A 22658-nucleotide genomic window follows, 5' to 3' on the forward strand; every position below is an offset into this window, starting at 1 on the left:
TTGTTTTTGGCCTGGCCAATGGAGCTCAATGAGAAGGAATGAAGAGGTGGTCCCAGGACCCTATGTGCTCCTGGCAATACCCATAGCTATCTCGTTAACACTTGTATCTTCACTACAACTATCTGCCTCAAAGACATCGTGATGGCTAATTTTATTTGTCAATATGACTGGATCACAAGGTGCCCAGATATCTGGCGAAACATTACTTCTGGGTGTGTCTGTGTGAGGATGTTTGAGAATGAGACAAGCATTTGAATCTGTAGACTGAGTAAAGCAGTTTGCCCTCCTTAATGTGGGTGGGCAGCATCCAATCTGTTGAGGGCCCGAATAGAACAAAAGTCAGAGGAAGGGAAAATCTGCTGGAATGCTTGAGCTGAGACACCAGTCTTCTGCTCTTGGACTGGGATGATTCTGTTGGCTCTCCTAGTCTCAGAACTGTACTGCCAACTTTCCTGGATCTCCAGCCCGCAGAAAGCAGATTGTGTAGTTGGTTATATATATATATATAAAATGGATTCTATTTCTCTGGAGATTGATATAGCCATCAAGAATAACCTGGTTATGCCCTATAATTTTATTTATGTCAGTCAGTACAAGACATCCAAGGCTTCCAGCCCTCTACCCCCAAACTCTCATCACCATGCAGCTCTATCCATTCTCTTGCCCTCTCCCCCAACCCCTGCATCTCCAACTCTCAAATTCCTTCTTGGTGTGCTGTGGAATTCAAGATCAAACATTAACAAAATCCCCTATATTCTAAATTCTCAGAGGTTCCCCCCCACCGAAAATCCTCTAGAACTTCTCTTCACTTTGCTGTGACTGAAACGTAGCTTCCCCCTGAGGACACTGCTTTCCCTGCAGTCCTCTCAAGTGGCAGTTGTTTTTTCTCCCACACTGTCACACCACTGGTGGGAGCTTCACCCCCAGAAGCACCCCTGTGATCTTGCCTTCTGGGAGTCATGCCCTGTATGGTCACCTCCCACAGTGAGTCAGCCTTGACCCTTTAACCCAATGGGAGGTGGTGTATGTGACAGTGAGTAACTCTTACTGCAACTTTCGGCTTGGTCTTTTGCATCAACATGCTCTGAGGAAAGGCACTGCCATACTACGAGGGCTCAAAGCAGCCTCTTGGAGAGGCCCATGCGGAGAGGAACTGAGGCCCCAAAGCAACAGTCAGCACCGGGTTGCTGGTCATGTAAATGAGACACCTTGAGAGTGGATCCTCCAGTTTCAACCAGACCTTTTGATGACTGGAGCCCCACATGGCTAATGAGGGCAACCTCACGAGAGACTGTGAGCCAGATCTGCTCACCTGAGCCGCTGCCAAATCCTCGACCCACACAAACCATGAGAGAAAATGTTGAATGATTATTGCTGTTTTTGGCCACTTGGGTTTTAGGTGATGTGTCATGCAGCATAGTAAGTAACTGGAACATGTCTGGGCCCAAAGTGATTGCCTTTTCTCCTGTTACTTCCAGACTCCTCTCCTTCACTCTTCCCTAAAACCCTAGCTTTGAATTTCATGTGAGAAAATAATGCCCCATGGGGCCCCTGGGTGGCTCAGTCAGTTGAGCATCTGCCTTCAGCTTAGGGGCCTGGGATGGAGCCCCGCATCGGGCTCCTTGGTCAGTGGGGAGCCTGCTTCTCCCACTCCCTCTCCCTGCCACTCCTCCTGCTTGTGCTCTCACTCTTTCTCTCTCTGTCAATCAAATAAATAAAACTGGGGCGCCTGGGTGGGTCAGTTGGTTGGGCGACTGCCTTCAGCTCAGGTCATGATCCTGGAGTCCCATGGGGTGTCTGCTCCCCCTCAGCAGGGAGTCTGCTTCTCCCTCTGAGCCTCCCCCCCTCATGCTCGCTCTCTCTCTCTCAAATAAATAAAATCTTTGATAAATAAATAAATAAATTCTTAAAAAAAAAAAAGAAAGAAGAAAACAATGCCCCAGACTACCTGTCTTTATTGTAATTGTGGACCAACTCACTCATGTTCCGCTTTTTATTGAAGATTTTTGTCCCTTGCTTATGGTCACTTTCCTCTATGCAGCTGTTTTTATACTTGGTGTTTTAGTCCATTTGGGTTGTTATAACAAAATACCACAGACCAGGTGGCTTATAAACAACAGAAGAGAAGTTCACTTCTCACAGTTCTGGAGGCTAGGACGTCCAGGATCAAGGTGCCAGCACAGTCGTGCTTTGGTGACACCCTCTTCCTGGTTCTTAGCTGGCACCTTCTCTCTGTGTCCTTATGTGTAGGAGGGGCAAGGAGCTCTCTGGAGTCTCTTTTATAAGAGCACTAATTCCATTCATGAGAGCAGAGCCTCCCAAATACCCCACCTCCCAGAGGTCCCACCTCCTGCTACCAGCACCTTTGGGGGTTAGGATTGATTCAACATACAAATTTTGGGGGGACACATTCAGACCATAGCACTTGGTGATTTCAATATCCACTAAGATTCTATCTCCAATCCCTGGTTTTTTAATTCCTTGACCTCGCCCCCATCATTTTGTCTACTCTAGGCAGCCACCCACTCTGAGGCTCATATCAGAGAACTTACGGTTATAACCACAGCTTGTCCGTAATCTCAGTTGCAAGCACCATATCTTATTTTTCCAACTTATCACCTCTGATTATTTTCTTTAAAAAAAAAAAGTTCTGGGGCACCTGGGTGGCTCAGTCGGTTAAGCGTCTGCCTTTGGCTCAGGTCATGATCTCCGGGTCCTGGGATTGAGCCCTGCGTCGGGATCCCTGCTCAGCTCCCTGCTCAGCAGGGAGTTTGCTTCTCCCTCTCCTTCTGCCCCTCACCCCTGCTTGTGCAATTGCTCTCTCTCTCTCTCTCTCTCTCTCTGTCTCAAATAAATAAATAAAATCTTTACAAAAAATGAATGTTCTTATCCATTGTGAGGAGTATCGGGTGTAGTATGAAGTGTTGAATCACCATATTGTACACTTGAAACTAATATTATACTGTATGTTAACTAACTGGAATTTAAATAAAAACTTAAAAAAGTTAATATACTTATCCAAATTTTTATGAATTTTGCCAGGTGAGAAACAGAATGAGCTTCTTCTTGTCACATTGTTTACATAGAGCTGACAACTCTTAATGGTAGCTATTACCAGCCATCCTTCAACCCCATCTAGATTTACATGCCTTTAATCCTAGTATACTTCACCTGTCTTTCACAGTCCTATAACCTTACTTTACCTCTTACCTAGTTGGGATTCCAAGGACAATCATTACTGCCACACACGCACACACACTCATTTCCCTTGCTCCCCTCTTGCTTTAGCATATTCACCTGGTAAAAGTCAACTTTAATTAAATCCAACTCAGCCCTTTCTGTGCTTGCCCTAGTGCAACTTCAGAAAAACACACACACCTGTGCAGGCTGGTTTCACTTTATTTTGACAGGTTATAATGGTTTTTAATTTTATGAAATAAGGAAAGTTGAAAAATAGTATAAAGACTTCCCATACACCCTTGACTCACATTCCCCAATTATTAACATTTCTGTCTTTGCTTTATTTGTTTGATTAACCTCTCTCTCTCTGCACATAATTTTTTTTCCTGAATATTTGAGTTAAACCTAAATACATGACTTAAATAAATATATAGCAGTATATTCCCCCAAACAAGGACATTCTCACCATAGTACAATTATCAAAAATGGAAATTAATATTGAACAAATACTATCACCTAATCTGTAGACTTTATTCAAAGTTTTCCAGTTGTCCCAATAATGTCCTCTATAGGAAAAAAAAAAGAAAGAAAGAAAAAAAATTCTGGTTTAGGATCCAATCCAAGATCATACACTGCAGTTAGTTGCCACATGTCTTTCATCATCTTCTTTAATATGGAGCAATAGTACAGTCTTTCTATGGCTTTTAGGAGCTTGATATTTCTGAGGAATTCAAGTCAACTACTTGTAGAATGTCCCTCAACTTAAATTTCTCTGATGTTTTCTCCTGATTAGATTCATAGCATGCATTTTTGATATGTAGTTTTGTACCTTGCTTTTGTTCTTTAACAATATATTTTGTAGGTCTTTCCATAATCAGTACTTAAAGAATTTCCTCATTCATTTTTTTTGTTTGGCCATTATTTCCTCAAATATTCTTTCTGTCTCTTTCTCTCTCTCCTCTCCTTCTGAGACTTTCATTATAGGTATGTTATTCCATTTGATGGTACCACAGATCTCTTAGATTCTGCTCATTTTTTCTTCGGCCTTTTTTCTCTCTCTCTGCTCCTCAGAATTGATAACTTCACTTGACCTGTCTCTAAGTTTGCTGACTCTTTCTTCTGCTGGCTCAAATCTGCTACTGAATCCCTCTAGTGAATTTTTCATTTCTGTGATTGTAATTTTCAACTCTAGATGTCCTATGTGGTCCCTTTTATAATTTCCTTATTGATAGTCTCTATTGGGTGAAACATCGTTCTCATAGTTTCCATGTTTGTACCTGGTTTCCTTTAGCTCTTTGAGCATATATAAAATAGTTGATTTAAAGTTTTGTCTGTTCAGTGTCTGGGCTTTATTAGGGACAGTTTTGATGAACTTTTCCTATATATGGGTCATACTTTCTTGTTTCTTCTTACAAAAGTCTTGTAATTTTTTGTTGAGAACTGCACATTTTGAATATTATAATGTGGCAACTCTGGGAAATCAGATTGTCCCCCCTCCTCAGAGTTTGTTGTTGTTGCTTGTTCTAGTACTTCTTGGTTGTTGTTTTTTTATTGTGATAAAATATACATAAGATAAAGTTTACCATTTATCCATTTTAAGTGGCAGTAAATCCATTCATGTTGCTGTGCAGTTGTCACCACTGTCCCCCTTCAGAACTTCCTCACCTTCCCAAACTGAAACTCCATACCCCTTAAACAACAGCTCCCCATTCTACCCTTCTTCCAGCCACTTGAAACCACCGTTCTACTTTCTGGCTCTATAAATTTGACTACTCATAAGTTGAACTAATTTTGTAAATTTATGCTCTTTGTTATGTGTGGCCATAGAAATCTATTCTGTTAGCTTAGTGATCAGCTAGTGATTTGACAGAGATTTTTAAACTCCAAAAACTAAAGGAAGGAAGGAAAGAAAGAAAGAAAGAGAAAGAGAAAGAAGGAGAGAAACAGAAAGAAGGAAAGAAAGAAAGAAATGAGGAGGAAAGAAAGAAAAGAAAGAAAGGAGAGAAAGAAAGAAAAAGAAAGAGAAAGAAAGAAAGGAATAAAGAGAAAGAGAAAAAGAGAAAGAAGGAAAGAAAGAAAGAAATGAAGAAAAAAAGAAAAGAAAGAAAGAAATGAAGAAAGAAAGAAAAGAAAGAAAGAAATGAAGAAAGAGAAATGAAGAAAGAGAAAGAAAGAAAAAGAGAAAGGAAGGAAGGAATAAAGAGAAAGAAGGAAAGAACAAAAGAAAGAAGAAAGAACGAAAGAAAGAAGAAAGAAAGAAAGAAAGAAAGAAAGAAAGAAAGAAAGAAAGAAAGAAAGAACGAAAAAAGAAAGATCCATAGTCTTTGCAGGCCGTGTTTGGTCATGCCTACAACATTCGTTCTGGCAGTTTACAACTCTGCCTTTGATTTGCCTTCTTGCTGTGCAGAGCCTCAAGGCAAGAGTTTAGGGCCTCCTGAGGTCGTTTCTGTGCAGGCTTCTGTGAGTATGTGTGACTTTCTAGATCCCCTGGAATTTGGAGGAGCTTTTCAAAGCCCTTATTCCCTAGCCTTTCCTCCCAAACTTTCCAGATAGCCCACTGTTTGTCTCAACTGTTTTCCTTTGCTCTAAGTTGCAGGGGCTAATTCATTTGCCTGCAAATGTTTGCTACCAGCCCTCCCCTTTTAAGTATCTGTCCCACCCCTGGGAGAGTTGTAAGTTATGTGAAATAAAGGCAAATCATTGAGCTGTCCTTCAGGGAGCCAGCAGACAGGTCAAAGCAAGCAACCCCAATTCTTTAATAAGTTCTGTGCTACCCCTTCCAAGGCTAGGAACTTGAACCAGGAATGTGGGCTCTTGTGGAGTGGGGGATGGTACTAGAGTAAAATAAAATGTCACAGAGCTCTCTTACTAAGACTCAGCTGGTTTTTGTTTTGTTTTTGTTTTTGTTTTTTGTGAGAGGGGGAGAGGCAGGGGGAAGAGCAGAGGGAGAGAAGAGAGCGAATCTTAAGCAGGCTCCATGCCCAGCACATAGCCCAAAGAGGGGCTTGATTGCACAACCCTGAGATCATGACCTGAGCCAAAATCAAGAGTTGGACCCTTAATCGCTTAACCAATTGAACCACCCAGGCACTCTTGTCCTTTCTATGGTTAGGTGTCTTAATAAATCGTATGTAGAAGTTGGGAGGAACAAAGTGCAGTGAAAACCCGTTGACAGAGAAGCAGCCGTGACTCCCATTAGCCAGCATAGGGGGATATTCGGTCCTCTTTGTGGTTGGAACCATGTCCATATTTTTGTCTCTGTTGACATGACTATGGAGTGGACTTGTTTTGGTCTTGCTCAGTCATGGTCGCAGAGTGGCTCTTTTAAAACACGGGTGTTGTGTGTAATTTTTTATGTTCAACAGACCACTGTGGCCTGCTAGGAGTACCCTGCCATCTCCTGCCAGTCAGGGACTGCCGGGAAGCAACCCCAAAAAACTTGCACAGAGACTCAACTCTTCGCATCTATTCACTGGTCTGCACTGGTACCCTTATATTCTTTCATGATACTAAGGATGATGAGTCCATGTTCCTATTCTAGGCCAGCCCATCCACCTGCATTGTAGATCCTATCCCTTTACCCATTCAAGGTCTTCCCTCCAGCAGCCCTCTCTACCTCTCCAGCATCAGAAATTTTACCTCTCTGTTGGATCATTCCCATGAGTATTCAAATATGCTGTTATTGTTCCTATCTTAGAAAAAACAAATAAAAATTTGCAAACGAGGCAAAAGAAAGAACCCTCCTTTGACCCTAAATCTCCCCTCTGCTACCACCCAATTTCACTGCCTCATTTAGAGCAAGACTCTTCCAAGTAGTTGTTTATACATCCTGCCTTCTACTCCCTTCTTTTTCTCTTGAATTTGCTCTCAATCCAAAGTTGTTCTTGTTAAGGGCACTAATGATCTCCAGATTGCTAAATACACAGCGATACAGAACTATTCTCGGTTGTCATCCTACTTGAACTGTTAGCAATATCCGACATCTTTGATTTTTTCATCCTCCTTGAAATACTTTGTTTGGCATCAGGGTGAGGTCTTTTATCTCACTGGCTATTCCTTCTCAGAGTCTTTGCTGTTTCCTCTTTATCTTCTCAACTTCTAAATCTCTATTTTAAAACTATGTCATCCTTGGGCGCCTGGGTGGCTCAGTTGGTTATGTGTCTGCCCTTTGGCTCAGGTCATGACCCCAGGGTGCTGGGATCGAGTCCGGCATCGGGGCTCCCTGCTCAGTGGGGAGCCTGCTTCTTCCTCTCCCTCTGCCTGCCGCTCCCCCCTCCTTATGCTCTCTCTCTCTCTGTGTCAAATAAATAAATAAAATCTTAAAAAGAAAATTATGTCATCCTTTTAAAATTGGATCTAAAACCTAAATAGTGATTCACCTAGCCCAACCCCAGGATTGTTATTAGATTATTTTCATTTTTTTCCTCCTTTACAAATACTTTATTTTATTTTATTTTTTTAAAGATTTTATTTATTTGTTTGACAGAGAGAGACACAGTGAGAGAGGGAACACAAGCAGAAGGGGTGGGAGAGAGAAGCCGGCTTCCCACCGAGTAGGGAGCCTGATGCGGGGCTTGATCTCAGGACCCCGGGATCATGACCTGAGCCAAAGGCAGACGCTTAATGACTGAGCCACCCAGGCGCCCCTCCTTTACAAATACTTTAAACCAGTTAGTGGGGTGGCACTGTGAGGGGTTGTAAAATCTGAGCAGGGTAAGAGGGGTGTACATGCAGAATGCAGTGACCACGATGCCAGGGCAAGGGGTGTTAGGGTGGGATGGATGAAGAAGGGGTCTGTGCAGGGGGGCATTTAATATTGCACATTGAAGGAGATATGGCAACAAATGGTAGCCTGTGATTTGGGGCTAGATTCTTTTACGACAAAGGCTATTATTGGGACAACTGGTGGAATTTTAATATGGTGTGAGAATTAGAAGGTAGTAATATAATGTTAATTTCCCAATTTTGTTGGTCATATTATGATCGTTGGGGAGAAATGTTCACCTAAGTATTCAGAGTTGATAAGGCACACTGTTGATAGTTTACTTTCAAATCGCTCAGGGAAAAGGTTATTGTAACATATTTGCAACTTTTCTGTAAGTTTGAAATTGTTTCAAAATTTTAAAAAATTTAAATAGTTTTAAAATACTTTACATAATAACCACATTCATCTTGTACCATTAAAACATGTTGGCAATATTAAATTCCTTCAATCCAAAGTAGAGTTCTTGACATGACTTCATTTCGAAAAACAGGCATTTTTTGATTCAGCCTATTCTTGTATACAATATTGAAGGAAAACACAACTTATGCTAAGTTTTGCAGGACAAAAACAAGAGTATATCCCTTCTTGATTATCTTATTTGGTAATTATTCTTTAACATGTAATACATTTAAAAAAATATATGCAGTATCTGACTTTTCATGAAAGTGGATTTGACTCTTTCTCTTCAACTTTTATGATTATTTTCAAACATACAGAAATAGAAAAAGAATAACTGAATAGTGGTATACCCTCCACATAGATGGAATAATTGTTAACATTTTGCTATTTTGCTCTCTCTTTCTCCTTATCTATTGTCTTAGTTTATATAGGCTGTTAGAACAAAAAATACCGTAAGTTAGGTGGCTGAAACAACAAACATTTCTCACAGTTCTGGAATCTGGGAAGTCCAGGCTTGAGACACCTGCAGATTCTGTGTCTGGTGAGAACCCACATCCTGTTCATAGACTGTAGTATTCTTACAGTGTCCACATATAGTGGAAGGGGATTATGTGTCAACGTATGAATCTGAGGAGGACACATTCAGCCTATGGCATCCATATTTGTTGAAGGATTTGAAATCAAGTTGCAGGCATCATGACATGTCACTCCTAAATACCTGAGCACGAATTTTCTGGTAATAAAGACATTCTCCAACATAACCACAAAGTATTAATTATTCATAATGAATATCAATAACTTTATCCACAAATTTTTACTTCTTCCATAACACTAACTCTCATATATATTTCATATTCAAGCTTCCTCAATTGCTCTACGATGTCTTTTATAGCTGTTTTTTGGGAGGTAGGGAACCAGGATCTGCAACACTCAATAGCTTTTAATCAGTAACTTCAAGCCCTTATTTGAAGGAACGAGACTGCCATGCAATTCACTTTTTTGCACATTGGAGCAGAGTATGTATTGTGAGAGAGGGTGAGGGGGGTGCTTTATGAGGAGTGACTTGTGCCCAGAAGCCATTTCAAAACAGGCACAGGAGTTTGAGGTTGGGAGGTAGGTAAGGACTGGGGCTCATCTTGATCCTCAGTAAAGACTGGCCTCCAGGCTAACTAACATTGTATCCTTACGAGTTAGCCAAAGGCAACTGCCGCCAGAGGGCGTAAGGCGCGCCGGCAGGACCCCAGGTGGCCCTCGGCGGTCTGGCGGCGGGGGCGCGAGGGGCCCAGAGTCCGGAGCGCGCTCCGGGTAGGGGGGGCGGTGGGAGGTGGGCGCGGGGAACGCGCCGGGCCGCCCCCTCCCCGCGCTGGGCGCGCGTGCGCGGTTCCGCGGCGGCGGAGGGAGCCGCGATGGAGGGCGCTTTGACTGTCCGCCAGGTAAGCGGCGCCTCGCTTGGGGCAGCTTCCCTAGCGGTGGCTGGACCGGCAGTTTTCTTCACGATAGTGGTTTGAACCCTCTCAGGTTATGATAATTAATTCGTCCCTTCTCTTGTCTTGGTGCTCTTTGGAGTAATTTGGAAAGTTGTTACCGAGGAAACGGTTTCCTGTGCTTCCTGCGAGCCTTTCCCTCTGGGCGACGGTGGAACGTCTGCTTCTCTGTGGGCGGGGAGAGCTGGCATTTGGTCCCGAAAAGTCCTAGTCCAGGTGTCTCAGCCTCAGGCCCCACTGACTCAGGCCCCTTGGTCGCGATTCTGACCCGACATCACGTCGATCCAGTCTCACCCGCTTCCCCTATCAGCTCTTGAATAAAGGACCCAGAACTCGAGTTTAAATCACTGTGCTGTCAACCAAGCTTTTGGTTTCAACCAGTTTTGTTATTTGTTTACTGCCCTATTGGATAAACGGAAGAACTTGCTGATTAATCTTCAGGGTGAAAGCCTACTTTCGTTGCCGGAGTACCTGCATTTCTGAACACGATACTCATTACTTTTACATTGGTTGTGTGCATAGATTTTACTTTTAGAGAACTGCAATCAGTGCGATGCCTTTTATTTGAGAGGCATTTTACAGTTTACAAAATGGCAGAGGCGTTCAAATAATTGTGGAATGAGCAAATGGATGTACTGTTTCAATTGATTCTTAAAACATTACTATGAAATAGGCATGATAGATATAAATGAACCCAGTGAGTTATTTTTTCACCCCTGTCCCTGGCACTGGCTGTTGAGATGGTGAGCAACAGAGACATGACCCCTGCTCTCAGTGAGTTTATAGTCTAGACCAGAGAGAGTTATTACCCCCACTGCAGAGTGGAGAAAATAGATTTAGAGAGACTGCCTGCCGAGATCACACAATTAATAAGTTAAAGAGTTAGGATTCTGTCGCAGGCACTTTATAAAGCCAGAATGAACCTTACCCCCCCCCCCCAAAGAGTTTGATTTGGGTATAGAATGATGCCACACACACACCGCCACACACACCATGCGTGTATGAAAAGGCTTATTACTTCTATATAATGTCTTATTAAACACCTACCTAATGAAAAGGAACAGCAGGACCGGCTTCTCAAGAAGACCCTAAACGACTTAAAAGGGCAAGGAAAGGAAGCTAGATCCGGGTTTTTATTGAGGTTAAAACTGGGGTCAGGGAGTGGGTTCCTGTGTATGGACTGGGGCTTGCTTGGTTTGACTCACCCACACCAAAGCTAAGATCGCCCAGGCTTTCTTACCAGTTTCCCCGTTTGAGGGACAGAAGAGGAAGAGGAGGGGCTTAATAGCTGTCAGCAGGCAAACGTAAAAAAATTGAATCAAACTCCTTACTGTAATTCAGCCTGCATGTCCGGTTAATGACTGAAATGTACTATTTTTCATTTAGGTTTTGAACTTTTTTAAGTAAGCCATCATGGCTGTCCATGAGGCCTGCAGCCTGCACCTAGTAGGAAGATGAAAGTTACGTTGAGTGCCCTGTTCAAGAGCCCCTCCGTTTATTTTGAGAAATAAAATGAGTGCCTTGGTCACTGTTAGTAATGTCTGGAACTCTAACAGGGATAGGAGGGTCTTGGTGAGGCCTTTTATTATGGCTTTCGTGTTTGAAGAGACATGTGTGATCTTGATTTATATTTTGAATATCTGTGAAACGAGAGATTTCCAGAGTTCTTTACCCCAAAGGGTGCAGCTTTTAGTGCCCCAAGAGTCTGTGAAAATGTGCAGATGAAGGCAGTTGTTGGCCCAAGCATCCAGTAAGATGACTGTGGGAAGTTCAGCCAGTTGTGCTGACCTTTGGGTCCTTACCTTTATCAAGGACATCTTGGTGAAAAGCAGTAAATATCCGGTGAGCTCCATTGTGTGTAATGGTGGTGATGCTGTCCACTGAATAGAAAGTTTGTCCATTGAACTTCAAATGGGGGTTTGAAGTGTACAAACTCTGATTGCAGTTCACTCAGTTGAACCCAAGTTACTCCTCAGGTTTTCAAGGGATTCAGAAGAGTGGTGACCTCTTCCAGCGCCATGACATCTGACAAAAGAATGAGGACGGGGAAGAGCATGTCGTCCTGCAAGTGAGATATGCCAGGGGGCCCAGATTTGGTTTTATCCTGTAGCAAGGCCTTGGTAGTTATGCTGAGCTGCAAGGTGTTGGCTCCTAGCATGAACAGCTGGATATGGAGGATCACAGGCACAGGGTTTGTAGATCCTCTATTTCCAGGAGAGTTCATTATGCTGTCAGGAGCTGCCGCTCTAATGGCATGGAGTGTGGGGCTAGGGAGATAGTTTCTTGCATCAGAAGCCCATGGACAACTTACAGACACTGTGGGTGGTCCAGAGACTCCAGGAGTCATGGAAAGAAGCTGCGAAAGTCTCTATGGTGAAGGATTCTTTGTGTGTATGTGTGTGTGTTTGGGGTGGGGGGGGGGGCGGGAGGGGAATAGCACGAATGGGAGTGTCTGTTATATTACAATTTTGACAAATTTTAGAATCATTTTCGGGAGGGGTCCTCATTTAGCATGACTCATTTGCAAGTAACAGTATAGATAGGCTTAAGTGAAATTTGTAAACGAGGAAGATATTTCTCTAGACCCCCAAAATGCCTAATAAATGTTGAGCTTGTTTTAATGTTGTGGGTGCTGAGAGGGTTTTCTTGACATTGTTAGGGGTGGAGAGGCCCTTGGTTTACCAAATAATTTTCAGGAATTTAACTAAGGTAGCAGTCCTTACGCTGTGTTTGGGCAATGGTCCATCCCCTTTTCGTTAACTCCTTTGTGCATATTTGTATATCCTGACTGGGTATGTCAGAAGAATGTCTTCAGAGGATGATGTAATCAATGTAATGTCATACCTGTGCTCCTGGAGAAGAACGGATACAATTACGATATTGCCTGTAAAGTCTGCATGTGATGGCAAGCCTTTTGAGGTATCCTGTGACTAGCTAGGTGAAGGTGTATCGTGTCCCACTAGAGGTGAAGGAAAAACATGACTGAGAGGTTATTGAAAGAGACATTGAATAGAATATTAGCCAAATTTAGAATATCAAGTATTTACCAGTTTCTGATTGGATAGAGTCAATAATTTCCATAGTATTGGGGACAGGGGCCTTCATGGGTAGGAGCACAGCATCAAGGGCCAAGTAATCAACTGTGAGGCACCATTCATTTTTCCAACTTTAACAGGCCACATTAGGCTGTTAAGTGGAGAAGCAGTAGCGATAATCACTCTTTCACTAATTAGGTCTTATATAATAAATCCCAATCCTTGAAGGCCCTGTTTTATGTTATATTGAGTTGTATTTACTGTTTTACCTAGGGATTGAAGGGTAGTCCATGGGGCCCTGCTTTTTAAAAGGCCATTTGTAAGCTCGGGTCATGATCTCAGGGTCCTGGGATTGAGTCCCGCTGGGGCTCCCTGCTCAGCAGGGAGTCTGCTTCTCCCTTTCTCTCTGCCCCTTCCCCTGCTCATGCTCTCTCTCTGTGTCTTAAGAAAAAAATAAAATAAAAACCCTGAGCTTAAGTTGAGTTTGAATTACCCCCTCGCTATGCCACATGGGTGCGCTGGGTGGTTTTCTCTGTAACCCCAGAGGATTAGGATTTTTGTTACAGCAGATGTATAGGTGGCAGCAGGAACAGGGCAAGCAGGAACAACAGAGGTATTTAGGGGCCCAGCGAGCTCATCAGCTCATCGTTCTCACAATGGGTGCTCCCTTCCCTCCTCCCAACTCTTTTCTCTCTTTTTTTTAAACTCCATAATGACTCTCTTTCACGAGTGACCACCCACTGGGCCCATATCTTGCACAGGGTATAGTCTTTCCCTGAATGCTCCATAGATTGGGGGCCAATGCCTGATTCATTTATTTTTAACTCCATTGGTAGTATAAATCAGAGTGAATTTACCAACTTCCCACAAGTGTTAGTAAGGTTGCTTCCATTCTCTTAGTATTACAAACACGGTTGACTCCATGTACACCGGGTTTTAGTTTATAGCCATTTTAGGCCTTACTAGGCATTGCAGATTACTCTCCAAAGAGGTTGAACTAATTGTCACTCCCATTACATGGTATTTTTTGCTCTTTAATGTTCCTCTAGCTGACTACGAACTTCTGGAGGCTAAGGACTTTGTTTTATTCAGTTTTTAATCCCCAGTGCCAATTAAACTACCTAACAAGTAGTAGTAGTTGGAGAATGTTTGTCACATGTGTAAATATATGAACTGTAGAAGAAAAAACATAAATTACTGTTTTCTAAAAGCTTAAATATTGTTCTCAAGTTAATTTATTTAGTTTGAACATTAACTCTTTTCATTTTAAAATGAGCATTTCCCAGTAAGTAATTTAAATTACTGATACTTGTTTCCAGGTAATAAACGAAGGGGAGTCAAGCTTTGCCACTGAGCCACAGGAAGAGTTAGCGGAGACTCCTAGTCCAGTTGTGGATGAGAATAATATAGTTTCAGCAAAAAAACAGGGGCCAAATTTACATAACTGGAGTAGTGACTGGAGCTTTTGGGTAATATTTTTCCTTTCTTATAACTTCATTTTAATCTTAAATGCAAAGTTTCTTTAAGTTTATAGCAATTCATATAATACTTATAGTATTGTCTTATTCGCTTCTAGATTTCAGATATTTAAGTTTTTAGTCCAGAGTCCAGGACATTTCTGATTATGCTCTCCTTTGGCCACTAGAATGCACTGTTGTCTGGTTTGTTGGAGTGGAATTGTCTGCTTCCGTTTCCCTGGGAGAAAACTACACCACAGAATTGGTTTCCACTTACACTGTTGTTCACTGTATTGGCAAGACTAACGTTATGCAGAAACCATATTTCAAAGTATTACTGAGAAGTCAGCTATTTTACATAATTTTTATTTAAAGAATTAGTTTCGGTACCTAAAAGGAAGCTTAACAATGTTTGACCTGTAGTATATAATGATTATAAGACAGGTTTTAAAGTTAAGAGTTTCACATTCTATTTGCACTGTACTTACTTGGTTGCATAACCTGAATATGGTTCAGGTTTCCCCCACTGTAAAATGAGACTCCTGCTTGTTGACTAGGTGCACAGAATCTTTTGGTAAGAACAGCATTTCTATTGCTATATGAATGCTAGCATTTATTATCTTAAAGGGCTTGTTCTAAATCTAGCAGTTCCTATGAGAGTTATGAGATATTTGACAGAATCTGGTATAATGCAACTATAAGTGAAATTTATATAAGATTATAAGGCATTTATAGTTCCAATATTAACTTATTAGAAAGCTGATCTCTTGATGATTAGGTATACTTGGTGGCAGAATTTCTTATAATTTTAGAGTAGCTTAAAAAAGACATGATACTAACGGTTATAAAGATTAGTACAAGTACCATTATTCTGTTCATAATTAGTAGCTCAGTTTTTGAATATTATTGAATCTTAACATGAGTAACAGCTTCTTAATTCCTATTAAGAAACTCAACATAAGTTTTTAAAAATCATATCCTAAGGAAAATGTTTAATTGCTAAGAAATATACCAAATAACTGCACATCCTGAAAATTATGTCATCTATATTGATTATATTATTTTTGGTTACATTCAGAGAAAGTTTGTGACTATTATAGTGTTTTGACCCTTCTGCACTATGATTTTTGTAGCTTTCTTATAGATTGGAAAATCTTTATAGTTCCAAGAGCTATCTACAGGGCTAAAAAGTCACTCCACAGTGACTTTTTTATTCTTGGCAGACTTAAAGCAAGTGGAAGGGTAAAGCAAGAAAAGGAACAAGCAGGGGAATAAGGATTTAGTAATAGGAGAGAGAAAAAAAAAGAGGTATGTGTTCTAGAGCTTTGCTACTCAAAGTGTAGAATGTGGGACCAACAGACTTGGCATCACCTGTCAGCTGATTAGAAATGCAGAGTCTTGGGCCCAACCTCAGACCTACGGAATTAGAATCTTTATTTCACAAGAATTCCAGGAGATTTGTATGCGCATTCAAGTTTGAGAAGCACTTGTTTAGAGCGTTGAAGGTCTGCTTTGGCTCAGTTGAGGTCTCTGTGCTGATTACAAGCACTTTTATTTTGAGGAATTTTTTTTTTGAGGAATTTTTATATGAATTCACATGGAATAGATTTATTTATTTATTTTATTTTATTTTTTTAAAGATTTTATTTATTTATTTGACAGAGAGAGAGAGAGAGCTAGCGGGAGCGGGAACACAAGCAGGGGGAGTGGGAGAGGGACAAGCAGGCCTCCCGCCAAGCGGGGAGCCCGATGCGGGGCTCAATCCCAGGACCCTTGATCCCAGGACCCTTGATCCCAGGACCCTTGATCCCAGGACCCTGGGATCATGACCTGAGCCAAAGGCAGATGCTTAACAGCGGAGCCACCCAGGCGCCCCCACATGGAATAGATTTAAAGACAAATACAACATCTTAAAAGTCTTACTGACTTTTTCAGAGGTCACTTACCCAGAAACTGTACTATCAGAACTGAGAAGCAAACAAAAATGAAAAGAGCCTGAATAGCTAAATCAAAGGTCATGCTGATGTATCTTGTGGAGGAGAATTCCTCAATTATTCATTTGGAATACCTGTAATATATTTTTGACATATTTTTTATAAGCCTAAATTAGTTGGTTCCCATTTTGTAGTTGAAAAGGATATTGGAGATAGGGGAATTACTTGGTGATAACACATGGACAATAGGAAGAAATGACATCAGAAGGTCAAAAAGTGTAGCAACGTGGGCTTCTTAATGTGGAGGCCAAAGGTCTATGCAGATTAGTTGGCTTTAATATAATAAAGTTATTGGTAGAAGTAATGGTTACGAAGTCTGCTTCAGAAGCAGAAGTCTCCATCTGTTTCTACCACTGACACCACCCTGTTGGTGTTTTCACATTCTCCTGGCAGTAAATGAATTGAATGAGTGTAGTAAGATGGCTGCATTCGCTGAGGGATCCAAGATCAACACAAGAAAGACCAAGACCAAAGCAGGAAAATATTCGTGAGGCAATGACCTGGTAGTTAAGCAAAGAATTGAAAAAACATCAGAGCCATTTCACTGGAATACCCAAGGAATCTGGATTTGTGCCTTCACACTTATGGAAGGTTTATGACCAAAGGAATTGATAACTTTTTAAAATTTTGGTATTTAAAGAGTTAAGCTCCAAGGATCTGAAAAACTCACTGGTGTAGAATAACTCATATATTCTGGCTTGGCTAACTCAGTTGTTCCACAGTAGTGAATTTAGAGGGCAGCGTGAGATCATTGAATGAATTGGAGATTGGGAACAGAAAATCTGGCATAGGGGTGCCTGGGTGGCTCAGTCATTAAGCGTCTGCCTTCGGCTCAGGTCATGATCCCGGGGTCCTGGGATCGAGCCCCGTGTTGGGCTCCCTGCTCCACGGGAAGCCTGCTTCTCCCTCTCCCACTCCCCCTGCTTGTATTGCCTCTCTCACTGTGTCTCTCTCTCTCTCTGTCAAATAAATAAATAAAATCTTAAAATCTGGCATAGAGTGTACACTCTGTCCCTGGTAATTTCACTGTGTGGTGCTCTTGAGTATGTTGTTTAACCTGTCAGGTGCCTCACTTATAAAATGAGAGATTGGGCCATAGTATTGCAACATTGGTGTGTCTTGAATCAATATGAGAAAAAAGGTGGAGGGGGTGTTTGGCTAGCAAGTGCTCATAATTTACATTCCTGGTAGCTGCGTATCAGTCATAAAAAACTCTGGGCAAATACAGTGGGAGTATGTTACATGGGGAACACCTTTCCTTAAGAATGGTAGAAAGGGTTGAAAAGTGCTGGATAAGAGGACCTCCTATTTGTAATACTGGAAAATATATTTTGATGATTCCCCATAAATAAAAAAACTGTGAAAACTTGACAAAAGGATACAAGACAGTGAAACAGAGTTCACTAAAAGTTTTTTGTTGTTGTTGAGGTTGGTTTCTCTTTAGACGTTATCCATTTAATCTTGTGCTGCTTAACAGATTGGCTAGTGAGTGTCTTTCTAACAGTAGGACTTAATTTTTTAAGTTCTATTTATTTAATTCCAGGGCAGTTAACAGCTGACAGTAGGACTTTAATTTAAAGGAGTTTGATTAGAGCGCTTGGGTGGCTCAGTTGGTTAAGCGTCTGCCTTTGGCTCAGGTCATGATCCCAGGATCCTGGGATTGAGTCCCACACCGGGCTCCCTGATCAGTGGGGAGTCTGCTTCTCCCTCTGTCTCCTGCTCCCCCTGCTTGTGCGCGTGCTCTCTCTCTCTGTCAAATAAATAAATAAAATCTTAAAAAAAAAAGGAGTTTGATTAAATCACCATAGACCTGATAGTGAGACCAACAGCTGCAGATTTTCTATTTCAATCCTGTAATATAGAAAGAGGAATCTTAATTGTTATATTTGTTTTCTTTTTTATTTAAAAATTAAAATATTTAATCCTAGTATGTGGGAAATGAGTTTTATGAGTAACTTTTAAGTCTCAATGTAGCAAAAATTATGTGAAGGGAAAAAAACTTGAAATAAACTTAATGGCAAATAAATATTTATGCTTTTTTGGTCCTTAACTGTTAGTAAAAATACATAGCGGAAGCGACAATAACAACAAAACCAAACCCCAAAAAACCCACAAAACAAAACCTCTTTTTTTTTCCTAACTAAAATAATGGTGTATTCCAGGTGGATTAATGTCCCACAGGAAAAGCATATAGAGATTTGCAGCAGACACACTGATTTAATGTAACTTCTCTTAGTGATGTAGGGCTAGTAACTACTCAAAATAGAAAAAAGCCTTTGAGATTTTCTGTTGCCTGTGTTTAGAAAATGACATACTGGGGTGCCTGGGTGGCTCAGTTGTTTAAGCACCTGACTCTTGATTTCAGCTCAGGTCATGATCTCAGAGTTGTGAGGTCAAGCCCCACACTGGGCTCCACACTCAGCATGGAGCCTGGATAAGAGTCTCTCTCTCCCTTTCCATCTGTCCCCGCTCTCACCCCCCTACTTGCACACTCTCTCAAAAAATAAATAAAATAAAAATAAAAAATATTTTTGTCCTAAAACATTTTTTTAAAGATTTTATTTATTTATTTGAGAGAGAGAGAGAGCACATGGGCGGCGGGGGGAGTGAGGAGCAAAGGGAGAGGGAGAAGCAGACTGCCTGCTGAGCAGGAGCCCGATGCGGGACTCATGACTCGAGCCAAAGGCAGATGCCTAACTGACTAAGCCCCCCAGGTGCCCCTGTTCTAAAACAAGAATAAAACAAGTCTAGATTTTGAACCATTGTATATGTACAAATAATAAATACTATACTTATGTTTTGTTAGAAAAATATTTAGAATTGAATTTTTCTAGATCGTAATCAAGTTTTTTCTAATTATATAAGAAATCAGAAGTATTGACTCTTTATCATTGACTTATAGCATGATCATAGTCATGTTATTCACAAGTAAGCTTTTCTACTTATAAGTGGGGGGATAAAACTTGTCACAAACCTGATTTAGAGGTAGGTACGTCATGAGGATTAATTAATGTTGCACTGTTAAATAACAATAAAAACAAAAACCCAAGAGGATTAATTAGTATGTTTGTAACATACTTTGGCAACTTTGGAGAGCTCTTTTCTGTAATCACATGTTAGTCTTCCCCAATGTATCTTGGATTTATTCAAGCTAAAAAGGTTATTCTAGACTTTCACTTTGGTAACTGAGAGAAAACAATACATTTATTTTCCAATTTTTGTTGGATTTGAAAATCATATTTTATCCAATTAAAATTTAATTATAGATAGATTTTGTTTGAAAACCTAGATATCTTAATACTTTTAGGTTTAGTTGTAAAGGAATAGGAGCTAGCATTTCTGGCAATATGGAATGAGGACCATTTAACTGCCGCTACAAAGTACCTGGAAATGCTGGATGAAATGTTACAAACATGTTTTTAAAATGAATGTCTGGGCTCACAAAATAACAAGGGAAATACCTAAGGGCTAAAAAAGAAGAGGGAACTGATTACCAGAGTTGTAAGCCCAGGAGCCAATGCTGAGGCCGCCCTGAGGAGTGTATTTGTCTCAGTAACGAAAGCTTTAATGGCCACACTGGGATGGGAGATGATGCCTTGGACTTGTAGGAATAAAATTGGCCTGTTTGACAGCTTCCTTACTTTATAAGGAACTCCTTATAAAGCCATGATTCTTGAAGAGTTAGACATTCTGTGAAAGGTAGACTAGGAAAGAAATTCACCTACACCTGCCCATTTGAAGACAAGGAAGCTTACCTGCCTAACTTGTGCTTGGAGTAGTGGAGGAGGGAAATCTTCCTGAGAGTACACAACTCTATCAACCTCTCATGATGTTTTGAGACCTGAATTTAATACGTCATGAATGAGCAGAAGGAGATTCAATAAATAGCATATTAGACCCTCAAAACTTCAGATAAAACTACCAGATAAAAACTATAAAACTGGGGCACCTGGATGGCTCAGTTGGTTGGGCGTCTGCCTTCGGTTTGGGTTATGATCTCGGGGTCCTGGGATCGAGCCCCACATCGAGCCTGCTTCTCCCTCTGCCACTCCCTCTGGTTGTACTCTCTCTCTCTCTGCCAAATAAATAAAATCTTTAAAAAAAACTATACAACCATTATTTGATGTTATTAAAGACTTATTAGAAGGAATTAAGCATGTGATAAATGGATAAGACATTCTTTTTTCTTTTTTTAATTTAGAGAGAGAGAATGAGCAGGGGGAGAGGCAGAGGGAGAGAATCTCAAGCAGATTCTGTGCTGCACACAGAGCCCAATGTGGGACTTGATCTCATGACCTGATCTGAAACCAGGAGTCAGACACTTAACTGACTGAGCCACCCAGGCACCCCTGGATTCATTCTTAAAGACACCAGGCAGATTTGGGAAACAACCAAATACAGTTTCTAGATAAAAAATATGGTGATTGAAATAATAATTTAAAAATTCAGTGGACATGGGCTATAGCAGCTAAAGAGAAAAATCAGTAAACTAGTATATGAGGAAATTGTTACACTGTGCCACTAGAGGTGTAGAAAAATTTGAAAGAGAATGGCTTAAGTGATAAGAAAAGAAGAGGAATCCAATGTGAATCTAATAGAAGTTTTAGAAGATCAGCATAAAGGCAATATTCAAAAAGATATGCCTGAAAATTTTCTACTCTTGATGAAAGACCAGAATCAGTCTCTCACAGGATAAATGAAAAGAGTATATGAGCAGAGACATTATTATCAAACAAGTGGCAAAGGTAGATATACATGAATTAAGATAGGAATAGCTTTAAAAAAAAGTTTATTTTTTTTAGTAATTTCTACACCCAGCATGGGGCTTGAACTCACGACTCTGAGAGTCACATGCCCTTTTGACTGAGCCAGCCGGGCACCCCAGGAATAGTAATTTAGTAATTCATTTGAGTGTCTTCTGTGCACCAGGCTGTTCTAAATATCTCTGCCATTCTAGAGCTGATTGGGAGATGAATAGTATACACATAAGCAAATGTGTAATATATTTTTTTTGTTTCAAGTTTTTATTTAAATTCTAGTTAACATAGAGTATAGTATTGGTTTCAGAGGTAATTTAGTGATTCATCACTTACATACAACACCCAGTGCTCATCACAAGTGCCCTCCTTAATACCTATCACCCACTTAGCCCATCTGCTGCCCACCTCCCCTCCAGCAGCCCTCAGTTTATTTTCTATAGTTTATATAGCTAATAGTCTCTTATGGTTTGCCTTCCTCTCTCTTTCTCTTTTTTTGCAAATGTGTAATATTATGTCAGGTAGTGATAGAAGACAATAGAGGAATGTAAGGTATAGAGAATCACATGGAAGGGGGTAGCATTTTCAGTTAGGATGGTCTGGAAAAGCTTTTCTGAGGAGGTGGCATTTGAGAGAACCCTGTATCGGGGACAAGGAAAGAACACAGATGAATCACGTGAGGAAGGGGAAAGGGGAGTGGTGTTCTGTGGAAAGGCAAGAGGCAGGAATAAGATTAGCCTGTCTGACAGCTTACTGATGGGGTCAGATGTGGTGTGTGAGGAAGAAGAAAAAGGTCAAGGATAATGATTCCTAGGTTTCTGATCAGTGCAATTAGGTGCATGGAAGCATCACTTAGGGGAAGAGAAAGACAGGAGAGAAGTAGTTTTGGGGGTTGGGGAAATCAAGTGGATGCATATTTGATATGCAAGTAGCGAAGTCTAATAGGCTATTGGATTTATGACTTGAATCTCAGGAGAGAGATTGAAGCGGGGAGTAAATTTGGGAGACTTTGAGTATGGATGGTATTTAAAGACAAATTTATAAAGATTGGATGAGATCACCTAGGGAAAAAAGTGTGGATAAAGCAAAGAAGTGGACTCTCCAATGTTTAGAACCTCTCTCCAATGTTTAGGTGGTAGAGCAGGAACTAGCAAAAGAAACTGAGATTTGGCTAATGAGATAAAATCTTAGGAAGTGTGGCATGGACAGAGTGACCTATTGTGATAGAGTAAAGTGAGGCCTGAAAATTGACTATTGGATTTGCAAAGTAGAAGCTACTAGTGACATTAAAAAGTATAGTTTGGGGGCACCTGGGTAGCTCAGTCGGCTTAAGCATCTGTGTTCGAGTCAGGTCATGATCCCAGGGTCCTGGGATGGAGTCCTGGGTTAGTCTTCCTGCCCAGCGGGCAGTCTGCTTCTCTTTCTCGCTCTGCCCTTCCCCTCTGCCCCTCCCCTCCTCTCTCTCTCTCTCTCTCAAATAAATAATGTCTTTAAACATGTATACTTCTTTAAAGATGACAACATCAACATGGAAAAATATTTTGGAAAAGTAACATGACTACTAAGAAATTATCAATAAATTAACAT

The 22658-nt window shown here is 41.0% G+C and overlaps 1 protein-coding gene across 3 annotated transcripts in view; it reads left to right on the forward strand.

Annotated features, from left to right (window-relative positions):
- The first annotated feature begins 9669 nt into the window (after positions 1 to 9669).
- The window catches only part of GRAMD1C (GRAM domain containing 1C), an 84194-nt gene continuing 71205 nt past the window's right edge, over positions 9670 to 22658 (forward strand). For 2 of the 3 annotated variants that reach the window (XM_025874486.2, XM_073893522.1), the window contains exons 1-2: positions 9670 to 9777; positions 14183 to 14332. In XM_025874486.2, the coding sequence (XP_025730271.1) occupies positions 9751 to 9777; positions 14183 to 14332 (177 nt within the window). In that variant the 5' untranslated portion in view covers positions 9670 to 9750. The remainder of the gene's footprint in view (positions 9778 to 14182; positions 14333 to 22658) is intronic. The other variant, XM_073893523.1, reaches the window with a different exon arrangement.

This window comes from Callorhinus ursinus, unplaced genomic scaffold (assembly GCF_003265705.2).
Source record: "Callorhinus ursinus isolate GAN/ISIS: 27379988/994484 unplaced genomic scaffold, GSC_fseal_2.0 scaffold1, whole genome shotgun sequence".
NCBI lineage: Eukaryota > Metazoa > Chordata > Mammalia > Carnivora > Otariidae > Callorhinus > Callorhinus ursinus.